This window comes from Tamandua tetradactyla, chromosome 1, assembly GCF_023851605.1.
Source record: "Tamandua tetradactyla isolate mTamTet1 chromosome 1, mTamTet1.pri, whole genome shotgun sequence".
Taxonomy (NCBI): Eukaryota; Metazoa; Chordata; class Mammalia; order Pilosa; family Myrmecophagidae; genus Tamandua; species Tamandua tetradactyla.
In genome coordinates, this window is record NC_135327.1 from 222,842,420 (window position 1) to 222,854,915 (window position 12,496).

Below are 12,496 nucleotides of genomic sequence, written 5' to 3' on the forward strand. Positions count from 1 at the left end.
GGCACACAGTCATGATGGCTGGAGTTGAGTAGGCCTTGAGAAAGTGGACCCTGCTCCGTGGAGCAACCAGTTGGAGGTGCCTGGATCCCTGAGGACTCTGCAGGGTGGATTGACCACTGCAGACCTTGACTGCCTTGCTCCAGACCATTGTGTGAGCAATAAGCTCCTGTCTTCTGTAAGCCGTTGCTCTGGGTGTCTGTTTCTCACAACAGAACCTCATCTTGACTAATACTGAATGAGTTTACAGAAGCCAAGGAGGTAGATGCTTTCATAAAGGAGGGAGAAAAAACATCATTGCTTTCCTAATCCCAAACTGCTCCTGGGGTATTATTAAAATACTTGGGTAATCAATAGGGGAGAAGAAAAAGTAGTTCACTCAAATAACAACTGGCAATATATTGCATATGTTTTATTAATCTATGTTTCTGCCTTCTACTTTCATCTGATTTGCTGGGTAGGCAGGAAATAAAAGATTAATTAGTTTGGTTCATTTAAACTTCCTTTTTTTCCTACTTCAAGCACTTAATATCCACGGAAATTGCCAAATGGTCCATTTGTGTTTAACATCCTCTACGAGAGATTTAATTGATTAAATGAAATATATCTCAGAGACCAACACATTCTAAATTCCGGTTCTGTAATATCTGAGTATATACATAGAAATGGAGCTGATGTTTGTGATCCCTTGAGACTATTTTTGCTCCTGCTGCTGCAGCAATTGATTTTCAGTCTACTGATGGGACCCAGAGAAAAATTATTCAAGCACAAACAGTTGCCATGTAATACAGGGATGATAAAATTAATTACAGAGAAAGTCAGAGGAAGATTTAAATATGGAAAATCCAAAGCCACTCACCTCATAAATGCTCTTCATGACCCCAATTATAACAGCTAATAGGTTCTGGCACAGTTTTGTGCAAATCCACACTGGAGGAAATGACTTAAGACCTTGGAGGATATAGGAGTGTGGGGAGATGTTTCAATGAATTAAAAAGTGGTCTCCAAACTGGGGTACACACAGGCTCTTCCAAAGTGTATGTGGGTAAGGATGGCTTATAGTAAATCTATTTCCAGATCCCAAATTCTTTCTAAACACATATCTGAGAAAGTTCCTATGTGAAAAATATCATTCTGTTTTTTGGTTTCTACCTCCGCTTTCACCATCATCCTTCTCCCACTTTGCAAGGCTTTGAGATATAGTCCAGTTCATGAAACTGACAAATCATCTCACCATAAAGTCCCTTAGCTAATTTATTTTGTTACAAATAAATCACATTGAGCGGTAAAACTGATTTTTATTGCAAACAGTTTACCCGTCACTTCATTTGAAAGGATAATGTTCCTGGTTTTTATCTCTTTAATAATATTACAAAGTTCAAGTGCAAAATGCTACTTGTCACCCAAAGAATGCTTCTCTTCTCAGAATTAAGTAATAGCCTCCCTAACCCACATTCTGATTTCTTAGGGACACATGATTTACTAGGCATCTGGAAGCCATTCTTATGTCTTCAGTGTTTCCCTCACTGCTATTCTGAGACATCACCCGGATATTATTAATACGCAGTTTGTTTTTCCAAAATATCAAGTCACACATTAAACCCTTTATTCTCCATGAGGATTTCTGGAGTAATCACTTCTTGGCTAGACTACTTATTTTCTATATCAAATAACTTTCCTTACATTCCAGTCCATTTTGCTCTGAGTTTCCATTAAAAAAAAAAAATCAGAACAAGACCAAGTGTTACATGATATAATGGGTTTAAAATTCTTTTTATGGCATTCTTATTTGGATGAAAGAATAAGAAATGGAGTCAATAAAATAATTCATAAAATGATAAAAAGCATAAAAACTAAAGAAGCAAATTTGAACATTGAAACATTAATTCTGTCAGTTCATGCTGGATATCCCTGCTAAAGGATCAGGAAGATGATACGGTGGCCAAACCACCATGATAATGTAAAGGGAATGAAGACAAAGATTCAAATTACCAAAGTGCCCTCTTTCATCTGATCACTCATCATGAAAAAGGGCACTTTGGTAAATTGAATCAGTAGTTCCAATTATTTCTTCCCTCTCCTGTAGTGGTATCACACACCCACACCTTTGCCATGGCTTCCTGGGCAAATTGTAATTCCCCACCTTAGACTTCAGGCTTGGCCATGTGATTTGCAAATTGGCCAATGGGATGTCAGTGAACATTCTGCAACCAGATGCTTAAAATATCCACGGAAGTGATCCACCATGCCACAAACACGCCATTGGTAATTCATTGCCCCTTAGCCTGGCTCTCTGAATGAGATGCGTGAAGCAGATTCACAGCCTGGGGGCAAGCCCAACAGACAAGCAGCTCAAAACAGAGCTGTCTAGTCAAGCCCAGCCTACATCAGCCAAACTGCAGGTGACCTATAGATCTTGAGTTAAACATGAGATTGTGACCCACTGAGTTTGGGGGGACTATTTGTTATGCAGCATTTTTGCAGCAATAGTTGACTGACACAGAAGTTTTTCTTGCTCCAGTGGTCTCTGCTTATCAGGACTGGATTTAAGCCTGTGAGATAACTAAGCTTTGGATGATAGAGAACAAGGTGGTTGGCCTGAATTCAGCTTGAAAATTTGACTTTTAAGGATGATTGACTTCTTATTTTGGAAGAAGAGGATATAATTTTGTTACTGTCACTCCTTCCCCTTGGTCCCACACACTTCCTATTCCAAAACGTGGATATTTTATTGGGAGGCCCATTAAGGTCCAGCACCTGTACTTCTTTTCTTTGAGGTGGGTCAGGTTCAGATCTTCTGCTTGAAGATACAGGCCAGGTTGTTGGTGTGAGGGAGGTGTCCAGGAGGAGGGATTTAGGGGTTCTCACTATTTTTACAGTGTTCTCAGCTGTAACTGGTGCCATAAACCCTAAACTTTCCTGGTGGGGAAAAAGATATGGGGGTCCACCTACCCTTTGAATAGGGCTTCAAGGATTATTCCTGTTTTCATCCCCCTACACCCTGGCCTTCAGAGATATCTCCAAGTTCTGAGTCTTACCAGGATGTGTGATTTGCAAATGTTTTACTCTTGTTGGTTTGGACCCCTTCAACTACTAGGTTTCAGCTTTCTCCTCTCTGCTGAAACATTTCAAGTCTTCTATCTGCTTGCCATTGTTCAAATTTTATTGACATATTTTATCTATTTATCTTCCCTCTCATTCTCTTTCTCTAGTGAAATTTTAGTGGGCTTTTAGGATATGCATGATTCCCCTATTTTGCTGAAAGTTTAGTGCTGTAATGTAGATTTAAAACACCATGAAACTTACTTTTAAAATCATCTTTAGAGGTGATGCTCAAACTGAAAAGAGAATGTATCTTCCAAAGTGCTTGTCTTCTTTTTCTTCTAAATAGTACTGCAGTTCATGATGTGTTTTCATTATTCCCAAATTTAATTTGAGATTTGTTCATTTTGATTATTTTCCCTCTCTGAGTTTTCCAGTTAAAAAGCCAACCAATGGCATTGTAAGGGAATACTAAAAATAGATCAGAGAAAACACTTAACATTTATTTTTTCTCCACAAAGTTGCTTCAAGTCAAAATATTTAGAGCAATCCTACAGTTTTATTTTAGAACCAAAATAATTTCATTTGCTATTGATGAAATAACGGATTTTTACTTTGGCAATTGATAAAGGGCCCAATCTTAGTGAACACATATCGTTTACATTTACTAATATGACCTATGTCTATTTTTATACTGCCCTAATTTTCTACTACACAAACACAGCTCACTGCAATATGACAGAAAATAAACAGGAGTATGAAGAAAAAAGTTAACAGTTCTCTCCCACCATTTACTCTTTGAGGCAATCTATAGTATTGATTTTATTTGTAACTTCCCACAGTTTGGATATATACCTAAGAAATAGGATGTTAAAATTATTTAACTAATTCAAGATATTGGGTCTAGGATACATTAGATAATTCATTCCAGACTGAGGTGTAAACATTTAAGGGATGTACCTGGAGAGTCAGCCACCTGACTCATCCACACTGAAGTCCTAGAAGGGAAATGGGAAATGAGTGGATTTCCAGGGAAGGGCTCTTTGCTACCCAAATCTTTCTACTCCCTGTCCCTTCCTAGGACCTCAATTCAGAGACCACTTAGAAAGCTTAATAGTTGTCCTTTGCCCTTTGCACTGAGGTGGAGGAGACCGAGCGGACCAGTATCTGATCCCCACCAGAATCCAGGGGAAGAGAGGTGGTCTGGGTCATAGCTGCTTGGGCAGCAAAGTAGATGAGAATCACTACTGTTTGCAGATTGACCCGAACCTCCTGAGTTTGTTGGGCAAATAATGCTGACTAAACTCAGGCTGTGGGGGGAAAGAAAGCCTGCGCTGGAGGGTGGGGAAGAAGAGGGATGGCAGCCAAAAGGCCTCAGCAGACAGTAGATGTGTTGAACTGGGGGATTCCAGGCCCGTGGCCAGCAGGGAGGGGCTTGAGCTGGGATGCCGCAAACCACAGGCAAGAGGGCACCCAAGATGCAGGGCTTCTGAAGAGCCAAGAAAAATAGCCACCTTGCACTTCATCTAAAGAATGCAAGGCTAGCTTGTAATGATTGCAGACACTTAAAAAGGTTCCTTGTCTTTTTCCCTTTCCTCCCTTCCCCTTCTTGGAATAACTGAAGGATTATAGTGAGACCACAGGTAGGAAATAGTGAAGACAAGCTAGAAAGAAGGAACTGGCCACCCATTCTCTACCACCCTTGCCCTCCGCTGGTCTGGGAGAGCTTGCCCGGTGAGATGATCCAGAACTCTATTCCCGAGGAGGGTGAGCCATGCTCAGGCTATGGTTGCTGCACTTTCCCCAGTTGGGCATGAAGGAACCAAGAGATGCCCAAATGAATGTCATTGACCCTGGGTTCAAGCACCTTCCTTCCTCATGACGCAACTTAGCTCTCATCATGGTTAATCAATTCCTCAATTGGCATAATAACTCCCCCCCCCCCATTTTGTGGGGGGTCTACTAGTCTAAAGGCCTGAGGAATCCAAAGTGATTAAGTGCTAGTCACAGCTTCAATTCAAAGAGCCACACATCTGGCCCTTACTGTATTCCCTGATGGAAGCAGCGTCCCCATGAGTAGTAGAACCTCTAACCTAGCAGAGCCCAAGGCTGCAGGAATGGGCAGCCTGAATTCCACAAGTGGGTCACTGGGAGCCTTGGTGAGAAGGGTTACTCCTTGGTTTGCAATCTCATCAATTCTAGCTATTGGGGAAAACAGCACTACATCTTTGGTAGGATTGTGGAGAAAGGAGACCAAAGCCCCCAAAGTGTCCCATATTGGTACCTTAGCCACACTTTCAACCAGCCATTTCACTACTCCTCTGGACTCCACAGGTTTAGAGGTCGTGGTTCTCAGAAGGGGAGTGTTCCATCAGGGGCCATTAAACTTTAAGTACAGTTCTGGGCTCCTTGTGCTAGAGGCCAAACAAACAAGGATAGGAGTCATGATCTAGAAGGGGAAACTGATCCTGATCATCAGGAGAAGCTAGAGCTGCTGTTACATGGTGGAGTAAGGAAAGAATGTGTTTGCACCCCATTATCCACTTGGAAATTGCTTGGCAGTTTCTCACCCAATTTTGATAGTAAAGGCACAAATAAAACAGCCACAACTTGAAAAAGGTATCATGTCAGAAGCTCAGAATCCTGAGCAAGGAGGGCCTGGATCACCCCACCAGGTAAGCAGTCTGGATCAGCAGATACTAGTGAAGGGTGAGAGGGTTCTGGAATAGGTAGAGGAGGAGGAGATAATGAGTCTCAATTTGGCCTTGACAACAGCTGCAGGGCCAGGGGCTGTTATTTTTGCCTCTTCCCTTCCTCTTGCAAATTTCCCCAGGAAAAGAGGCCCACCAGAATCCTGGAGGAGCTGCCTCCAGGTGTACTGCATGATCCTACTGGATTTGAGCTGTGCAAGGTGGTGGATGCTATGGTGACTGTCCAGATCCCCTGTCCTCATCCCACTCATCCAAGACTAAAGCGACCATTTGCTCAGCTGCTGGAGAATATAGTAGCTGACACCTCTCAGTTGAAGGCTTGAAGGCCATGCCCTCTTCCTGGGAACAGCCCATATCTGGTGACTAGCTCATGTGGGGAAAATGACTGGTTGATGCAGGGGTATCCCCTTGCCTCAGTATGGGAAAGTATGGGGAACCAACCCACTTACTCTCCTTGGGATAGTTGTGATAGCATTGCAGTTCAGGTTCTCTCTCCATCCAATCCTGTGGCCTTCACTCCCCTAAGGACCATCCCTAATAAATATCTCCATGCATTTCTCCATCTTGGAGTATGCTTCCTGGGTCCCTGTTGTGTGGTTCAACACAGAGTGTTAGATAAAAAACCGTCATTGACCAGGTGATGCATCAGTTTTACTCCTTTTCTAGACACTCATTTAAAACTTAAGAATAGAGCTCGAAGGTGTCATAAAACGTCCCTGTTTTCATGGAGCTTAGTGGCCAGAGACAGCCAATAAAGAAGGAAAAGACCAGCCATGATAAGTGTGGCAGGAAGCTACTTTAGGTTGGGTGCTCAGGAAGGGCCCCTCTAAGGAAGCATCATTTGAGCTGAGAGCTGAAGGTCAGCCAAGTTAGTGTTTCAACATGGCAAGGAAAACTTGGAAAAAGTCAGCTGGGAATTCTTCAAATTTAAATATTACATACTTTGTGCTTGGAAAATCTCTGGTGTAATACATCAAATTTCACCATCAGATGAAGCAATGGGAGATTCTGACCCCTGGCATGAATTTGAAGTCACAGAAGCATGGAAGCTGGTTTTTTTCTAGCTTTGCAAACCAAGCTCAATTATCCTGGAATTCGTAGGGCTTTGGTTTCTACATTGGGCCCTGTAACACTGTCTCACATTATATAGCTGATGAAATGTGCAGGTGAAATAAGGTACAGAAGAAGTTTCCCCGCTCCCAGGACTGCTCCAGGACCTCTCTGAAAGGTGGATGCTGATCTTCCCAGTTTGCGAGCTGTATAAAGTCTACGGGTATGACACTGTGTGGTTGCCTCAAGTGTAACCGCAGATTGCACTCAGATTAAAGTATTGGTGTAGACCACTTTCTGAGACGATCTTCTGTGGAGGGAGAGTCTCCTTGAGGCCAAACTCCTCTCCTTTGCCAAACCAAGACAAAAGCCGAAATGTCTGTGTGTGTGTCTACAGAAAGGTCTGTTGCCCTTGGGACCTTCTGTTTTGTTTTTGCTTTTGTTTTGACTGGAACAGTATAATAGCTCAGCATATAATGTCCTAACATCATTGTACATCTGCCTTTTCAGCTTTAGAGAAAGAATTCAGCTCTGATTCCTACACACTCCACTACCCTAAGTTATCCAGCCTTTCCCCTTAAATGCTTTACCTCTTCTCTCCCCACACCCCCCCCCCCCCGTTTTCGTTTTATTCATTCCCTCAGCTCCCACTGCTTTTTCTCCCAGAGCTAGGACTTTTGCCCCTAGCATATCTACGAGTGGGGACAAGATGTCCTAAAACACAAAGGTAAAAGGCATTTGAAGTGCTGGGGAAGTGCTCTCTCGTTTTATCCAGATTCTGTGAACTAGACCTTTCAAAAGCCGGTTCTATGTACCCAGTAAGTATTCAAGTATTCTATCATATTTGGATTTTGCAGAGAAAATTGAAGCCTCATCCATTCTGTTTTTGAGAGCTCGGTGAAGATTTAAGGCTATGTGCACAGAGCATATTTGTCTGGAGCACGCCGAGGAGCACAAAACGCCCATTGGAAGGCTTCTTGTCTGTTAGCTGGCGTTATATTTTAAGGTGCTGTGAAATCCGCTCAGCTGCCCCTTATCTTAATTCAGGTGAACATTCACCCCGTGGGGCCGTGAGTTTGGCTGAGTTCTCCAGTTTCCAGGGCGGGGGTGGGCGGACGGCGGCAGGTGGCCTGAGTCAGCCGGGCCCAGCTGCACAAGGCCACTGCGGGTGGGCCGATGCCCCTGAGCACTCCCTCCCCCGCCCCCACCCCCACTGGGACAGTTCGATACCTCGGGGTCCCGGGGGCTGCGGTGGGGCGGGGCGAGGGCGGTCCCCCAGGTGGCCTCTGCAGAACGGCCCTCGCTCTGCCCGCGCGGCTGTTGACCCAGCGCGTCCTAGCAACAGGCGTGCACCGACGCGCGGGGCGCCGACCGGCTGCGGTGAGTGCGGGGCGCGGGGCGCGGGGCGCGGGAGGGCGGGGGTCGCCCGGCTCCCGCGTCTGGGAGGCCCCGCACCTCTAGGCTCCGCGCAGACCCCGCTTCTGCTCCTCCTGCGGGGTTCAGGTCTCTCCCTGGCCCCTGCCGCGTCCTCCCGGAGTCCCGCAGGAACCCAGACCTGCCCGGGCCTGCGACCCACCCCCCAGCCCTCCTCCGCCACCCCGGCCACGTCGCCTCCCTGTGTTCTCGCCCTGCCCCGCCAGCCTTGCCCCCCTCTCCTACCCCCTCTGCCCCCCCGCAGCCCTGCTTCCGTCGCTCTCAACGCCGTCCTTGCCCCTCCCCAGGCTGGAAAGTTACCCCCAGCCCGAGCGCCCCCCACTCCTGGGCCTGGTTTGTGCCTCCTCCGATGTCTTCACGCAGAATTTGGGTTCGGTTTGATTTCAGCCCCTCTTCATGTCTGTTGGGTGAATCTGATTTTTCCTTTGCACGGTTCTGGGCGCGCATTAAGAATTCGGTTTCGCGTCTCATTAAGTGTCACAGAAATTTTTCACGAATGGGCTTCATTTTGTTATTAATGACACTGGAAGCTAGGAAAATGACCCTTAGAAATCCCGTTGCATCGGTTTAGGTAGGCAGACATTATGTGCACAAGGACTTTTTGTCTTTCATCGTGAAGTTTTTTTGTCTTTAAAATTATTACTTTTAATTCGAAGCTAGGCCCTATGCACGCACGTCTGTGCATCCTAATTAGGGCTCCGAGGCCAGAACTCCAGAGCGCCAAAAAAAGCAGTGGGACCACATGGGGTGGAAACCAGAAGCAGCAAACCTGATAAAAAGTGCTAGTTTCTGCATTTTTACCCGAGTTTTCCCGACCACTTCAACACCGCTGGAATTAGTGGAATATACGCTTTTTCGATTCTCTTGGTAAATAAAGAAGCCATCAGAAATTTCTCACACTTGAGATAAAACAAAACGACCCAAAACACCAGTTTATCCTCTTTATTAAAAACTCATTTAGTTACACCCACAGAGTCTTTTTTTTTCCTTAGCCAAGCCTCTACCTTAGGATTTTATTCCACTTTCCCTCGCCCTAACATTGTACTTGCTTTCTGGATTGGCATGGGCCACAGGGAGATTTTCTTAGGCCTCCTGCTAATCAGCTTTTTGGAGGGTTCAGAAAAAACAATTTGATTAGGTTCAGATATAATTTACACTTAAATTTCTGTAAAAAATGACTATGATTTAAAATTTGTTGTGACTTAAAAGAAGAACTTTTGCATTTTGTAGGTCCTTTTAAAGTGTCTTTAAGAAGTTACTGATGGTTTGTTGACTGCCACAGTGTTATGTAATCTATGTAATTTCACATTTTTCTTTGGCAAGAAGGAAATGATGGATACACTGTCATTATCAGACTACCAAAAGCAAGTATTACATTAAGATTAAAAACAGACCTGTCCACTGAAGCCATTCTGTATAAATAAAACTTTTTGCACTTACTCTCACACTACTAGCAAATACAGGACTGTCACACATACATATCAGCACATGCTTATATGTTCTCAATCTAAAACGTTTTTCATCAACGAGCAATAGAAGCAAAACACTGGAATACTAAAAAAAAAAAGCTGCACAGAATAAATTTGTACTCAAATTTTATGCATTTTAGTTCATTTTTTTCTTTTTATGTATCTCTAAATCAGTAGTTCTCATCCCTATCTGATTCAATACTTTGTTTTTATTTTTTATTTCATTTTATTTTTTGCATGGGCAGGCACCGGGAATCGAACCTGGTCTCCGGCATGGCAGGCAAGAACGCTACCTGCTGAGCCACTGTGGCCTGCCCTATACTTTGTTTTTAATAACAAATATTTTATGAGACCTGTTTTAACTATTCTTAAAAAATCATGGATAGTCGTATCTGTGTACCTGATTTTTAATATCAATAGTGCCCTAACTGTAAAACAAAGGGAAATTAAAAAGAAAGTGATTGTAATAAGATATCCACATGCAAATGCTTGGCTAGCTCTACCCTGGACTGTATAATGGAGTAGTCAGACACTCTGGCCTCCCAGGGAATCACCGAATGCAGCAGCAGCTCCAGATGCAGGCCGATGCAGATGTGAGGTTGGCAAGTAGAATCGCGTGAATAGCACTGCACCAGTGGTGTGATTTTCCACAATGTTGAGCTCTTGGTCAAGTTCCATCTCAAACAAAGTATGCACAGTTTTCCTTTGATTTATACTACGGTTGCAATCCTGGAAAATTCAGCATATGTTCACATTGTGAAAAATACTTTGTGATTATATGTAAAGAAGAGATAAGTTCTAGGCTTAGAAAGTAATTATCTGAAGATTTCACCTCCGGGATGCCTGGATTACAGCAAGTCCTTCCTTCTGGGGACCGCTGCATGTTGCAAAACATCTAGGTCCTCGCCACTAAATGCCCAGATGTCCCCATCCCTGTCCTTTTGCTTATTAAACATCCCTGCAGTATTTCAGTGCTGCTTTGCAGGAAGCTGAACTGCTCCTATTGAGAACCACTGACCTCAGTGCCGTGTTACTGGATTTCAAGATTTGATACAGCACTGAAAGTAAGATCTGCAATTCATTTCTGAGGAATTTTTGTACTTGAGAGCCATCGCAATCATTATGTGGGAAAGTTCTATATTTAACTTGACAACCATTCTTCTCATATTCTAGAAGAAAGGTTTTAAATGTCAGTGTTATTACAAATGGGAAAACAAACAAGTGTAAATTATTTGAAAAAAAGCCTTAATTGTCAGTTATGAATTGATGCCAGAACTTTTCATCTAACCAGGTTTTTATTTAGTTACACTTGATTAATGCCATCTTTTAAAAGATCTTCTTTGGAGACTAATTTCTATTTAGGCAAAGTAAAATTTAATTTGAATTTCTATTTTCGTGCTAGACTCTTGATAACCAATGAAAAGTGTTAAAAGGCTCTCATACAAACTATATAGCTTTTACAATGTGACTGTGTGATTGTGAAAGCTTTGTGTCTGATGCTCCTTTTACTCAGGATATTGACAGATGAGCAAATAGATAAGTAAGGATAAAAAATAAATAAATAATAGGGGGAGATCAAGAGTAAAAATTGGGTAGATTGAAATACTGTGGGTCAATGAGAGAGAGGGGTAAAGGGTATGGGATGTATGAGCTCTTTTTATGTCTTTTGCTGGAGTGATGAAAGCATTCTAAAAATGATCATGGTGAAGAATATACAACTACATGGTGCTATTGTGAGCCACTGATTGTATAATATGGTTGGACTGTACGTGCGTGGATATTGGTCAATAAAAACATTTTTTTTAAAAAAAGGCTCTCATACCTGTCTCACATTTGCTGTCCAGAAGGTTGTGAATCCTAATAAAATATTACCCTCTGCACAGTATGTGGACAGGGAATAACTATTCTGGTTAAGAGGAGCAGTGGGTATTATGCCCATTTCCAGAGAAATTAAAATTATGTTGCGCAATGACATGCTTATTCTAGTTCTTATTAATTCGGACAGCACTTTGGGAATTCACAAAGCTCTCAGAGTCACATTCGCCATTCGCCTTTGCACTGATGTGGGTATTGTAACTACTAGAAAGCTGGGGAACAGAATTCAGTTTCGTAGCGTCATTCTCAGTGATGTGAGTGGTCCAGTTTAGAAAGAGTGTCATTCGCGTGAACCTCCAAACTCCCCCAGAGCTGAGCACCGACGCCTCCACCCCAACCACCTGCAATCCTTCTTGTCCGCTCTTGGAGTTTTCTGTTTGGGTTTTCTGCCAACAAATGGTCTCTCCGAGGCCCAGGGAAATGGGAAAGAAGCTCCTGATTTCAGGTCGGCGGCTTTACTTAGTGCTGGTCCAGAGAAAGTTTTGGAATCAAATATATTTTATTGAATTGAAGAGCAATTGGATAATTAGAAAACACGAGTCCAAGATTGATAAGCAGAATGGGGGTTTGGGTATAGTACTGGTTTAAAACCTTAAAAATGACCAGCTCCCGCTCTTTCCCCTCTGCTGCAGGGTGAGCACTAGACTCGGAGCTGGGTGTCAGTGCACCCATGAAAGTGCACCCATGGGCGTGGCCTTGACGAGGTCAGCCCAGTGGACTGCGGCGGGGTATGGTGCAGAAACCCTGGAAATCACCCCCCTAAATGAAGCGATTTTAAGTGAAATTATTTTGTTTGTGGAGAGTTTCATCTATAGACATCCCCAAGAGGCAAAATTTGTTTTTGTAGAACCACTGGAGTGGAGAACAAGCCTGGACCCCTCTGCATTTGAGTCAGGCTATGTTGTCAGGTAAGCCTGC

General features: G+C 43.4%; 2 protein-coding genes and 1 long non-coding RNA gene across 12 annotated transcripts in view; 1 reads left to right on the plus strand and 2 right to left on the minus strand.

Moving 5' to 3' along the window:
• The window catches only part of ANKRD26 (ankyrin repeat domain containing 26), a 1,272,391-nt gene that overhangs the window by 453,912 nt on the left and 805,983 nt on the right, over nucleotides 1–12,496 (minus strand). The gene's annotated exons all lie outside the window — the stretch shown is intronic.
• Nucleotides 1–12,496, plus strand: part of ODAD2 (outer dynein arm docking complex subunit 2) — a 199,718-nt gene that overhangs the window by 11,808 nt on the left and 175,414 nt on the right. For 3 of the 10 annotated variants that reach the window (XM_077153009.1, XM_077152981.1, XM_077153014.1), the window contains exons 3-4: nucleotides 7,658–7,847; nucleotides 12,211–12,486. In XM_077153009.1, coding sequence (XP_077009124.1) covers nucleotides 12,263–12,486 — 224 coding nt within the window. In that variant the 5' untranslated portion in view covers nucleotides 7,658–7,847; nucleotides 12,211–12,262. Of the gene's footprint in view, nucleotides 1–7,657; nucleotides 7,848–8,092; nucleotides 8,181–12,210; nucleotides 12,487–12,496 lie in introns of those variants that run through there. The other 7 variants (XM_077152985.1, XM_077152998.1, XM_077153022.1 and 4 more) reach the window with 6 other exon arrangements.
• LOC143688231 (uncharacterized) lies at nucleotides 827–5,672 on the minus strand. Its single transcript, XR_013177890.1, has 3 exons — nucleotides 5,324–5,672; nucleotides 3,304–3,510; nucleotides 827–948 (listed from the first exon to the last, which is right to left on the minus strand). It is a non-coding gene; the product is annotated as an uncharacterized LOC143688231 (long non-coding RNA).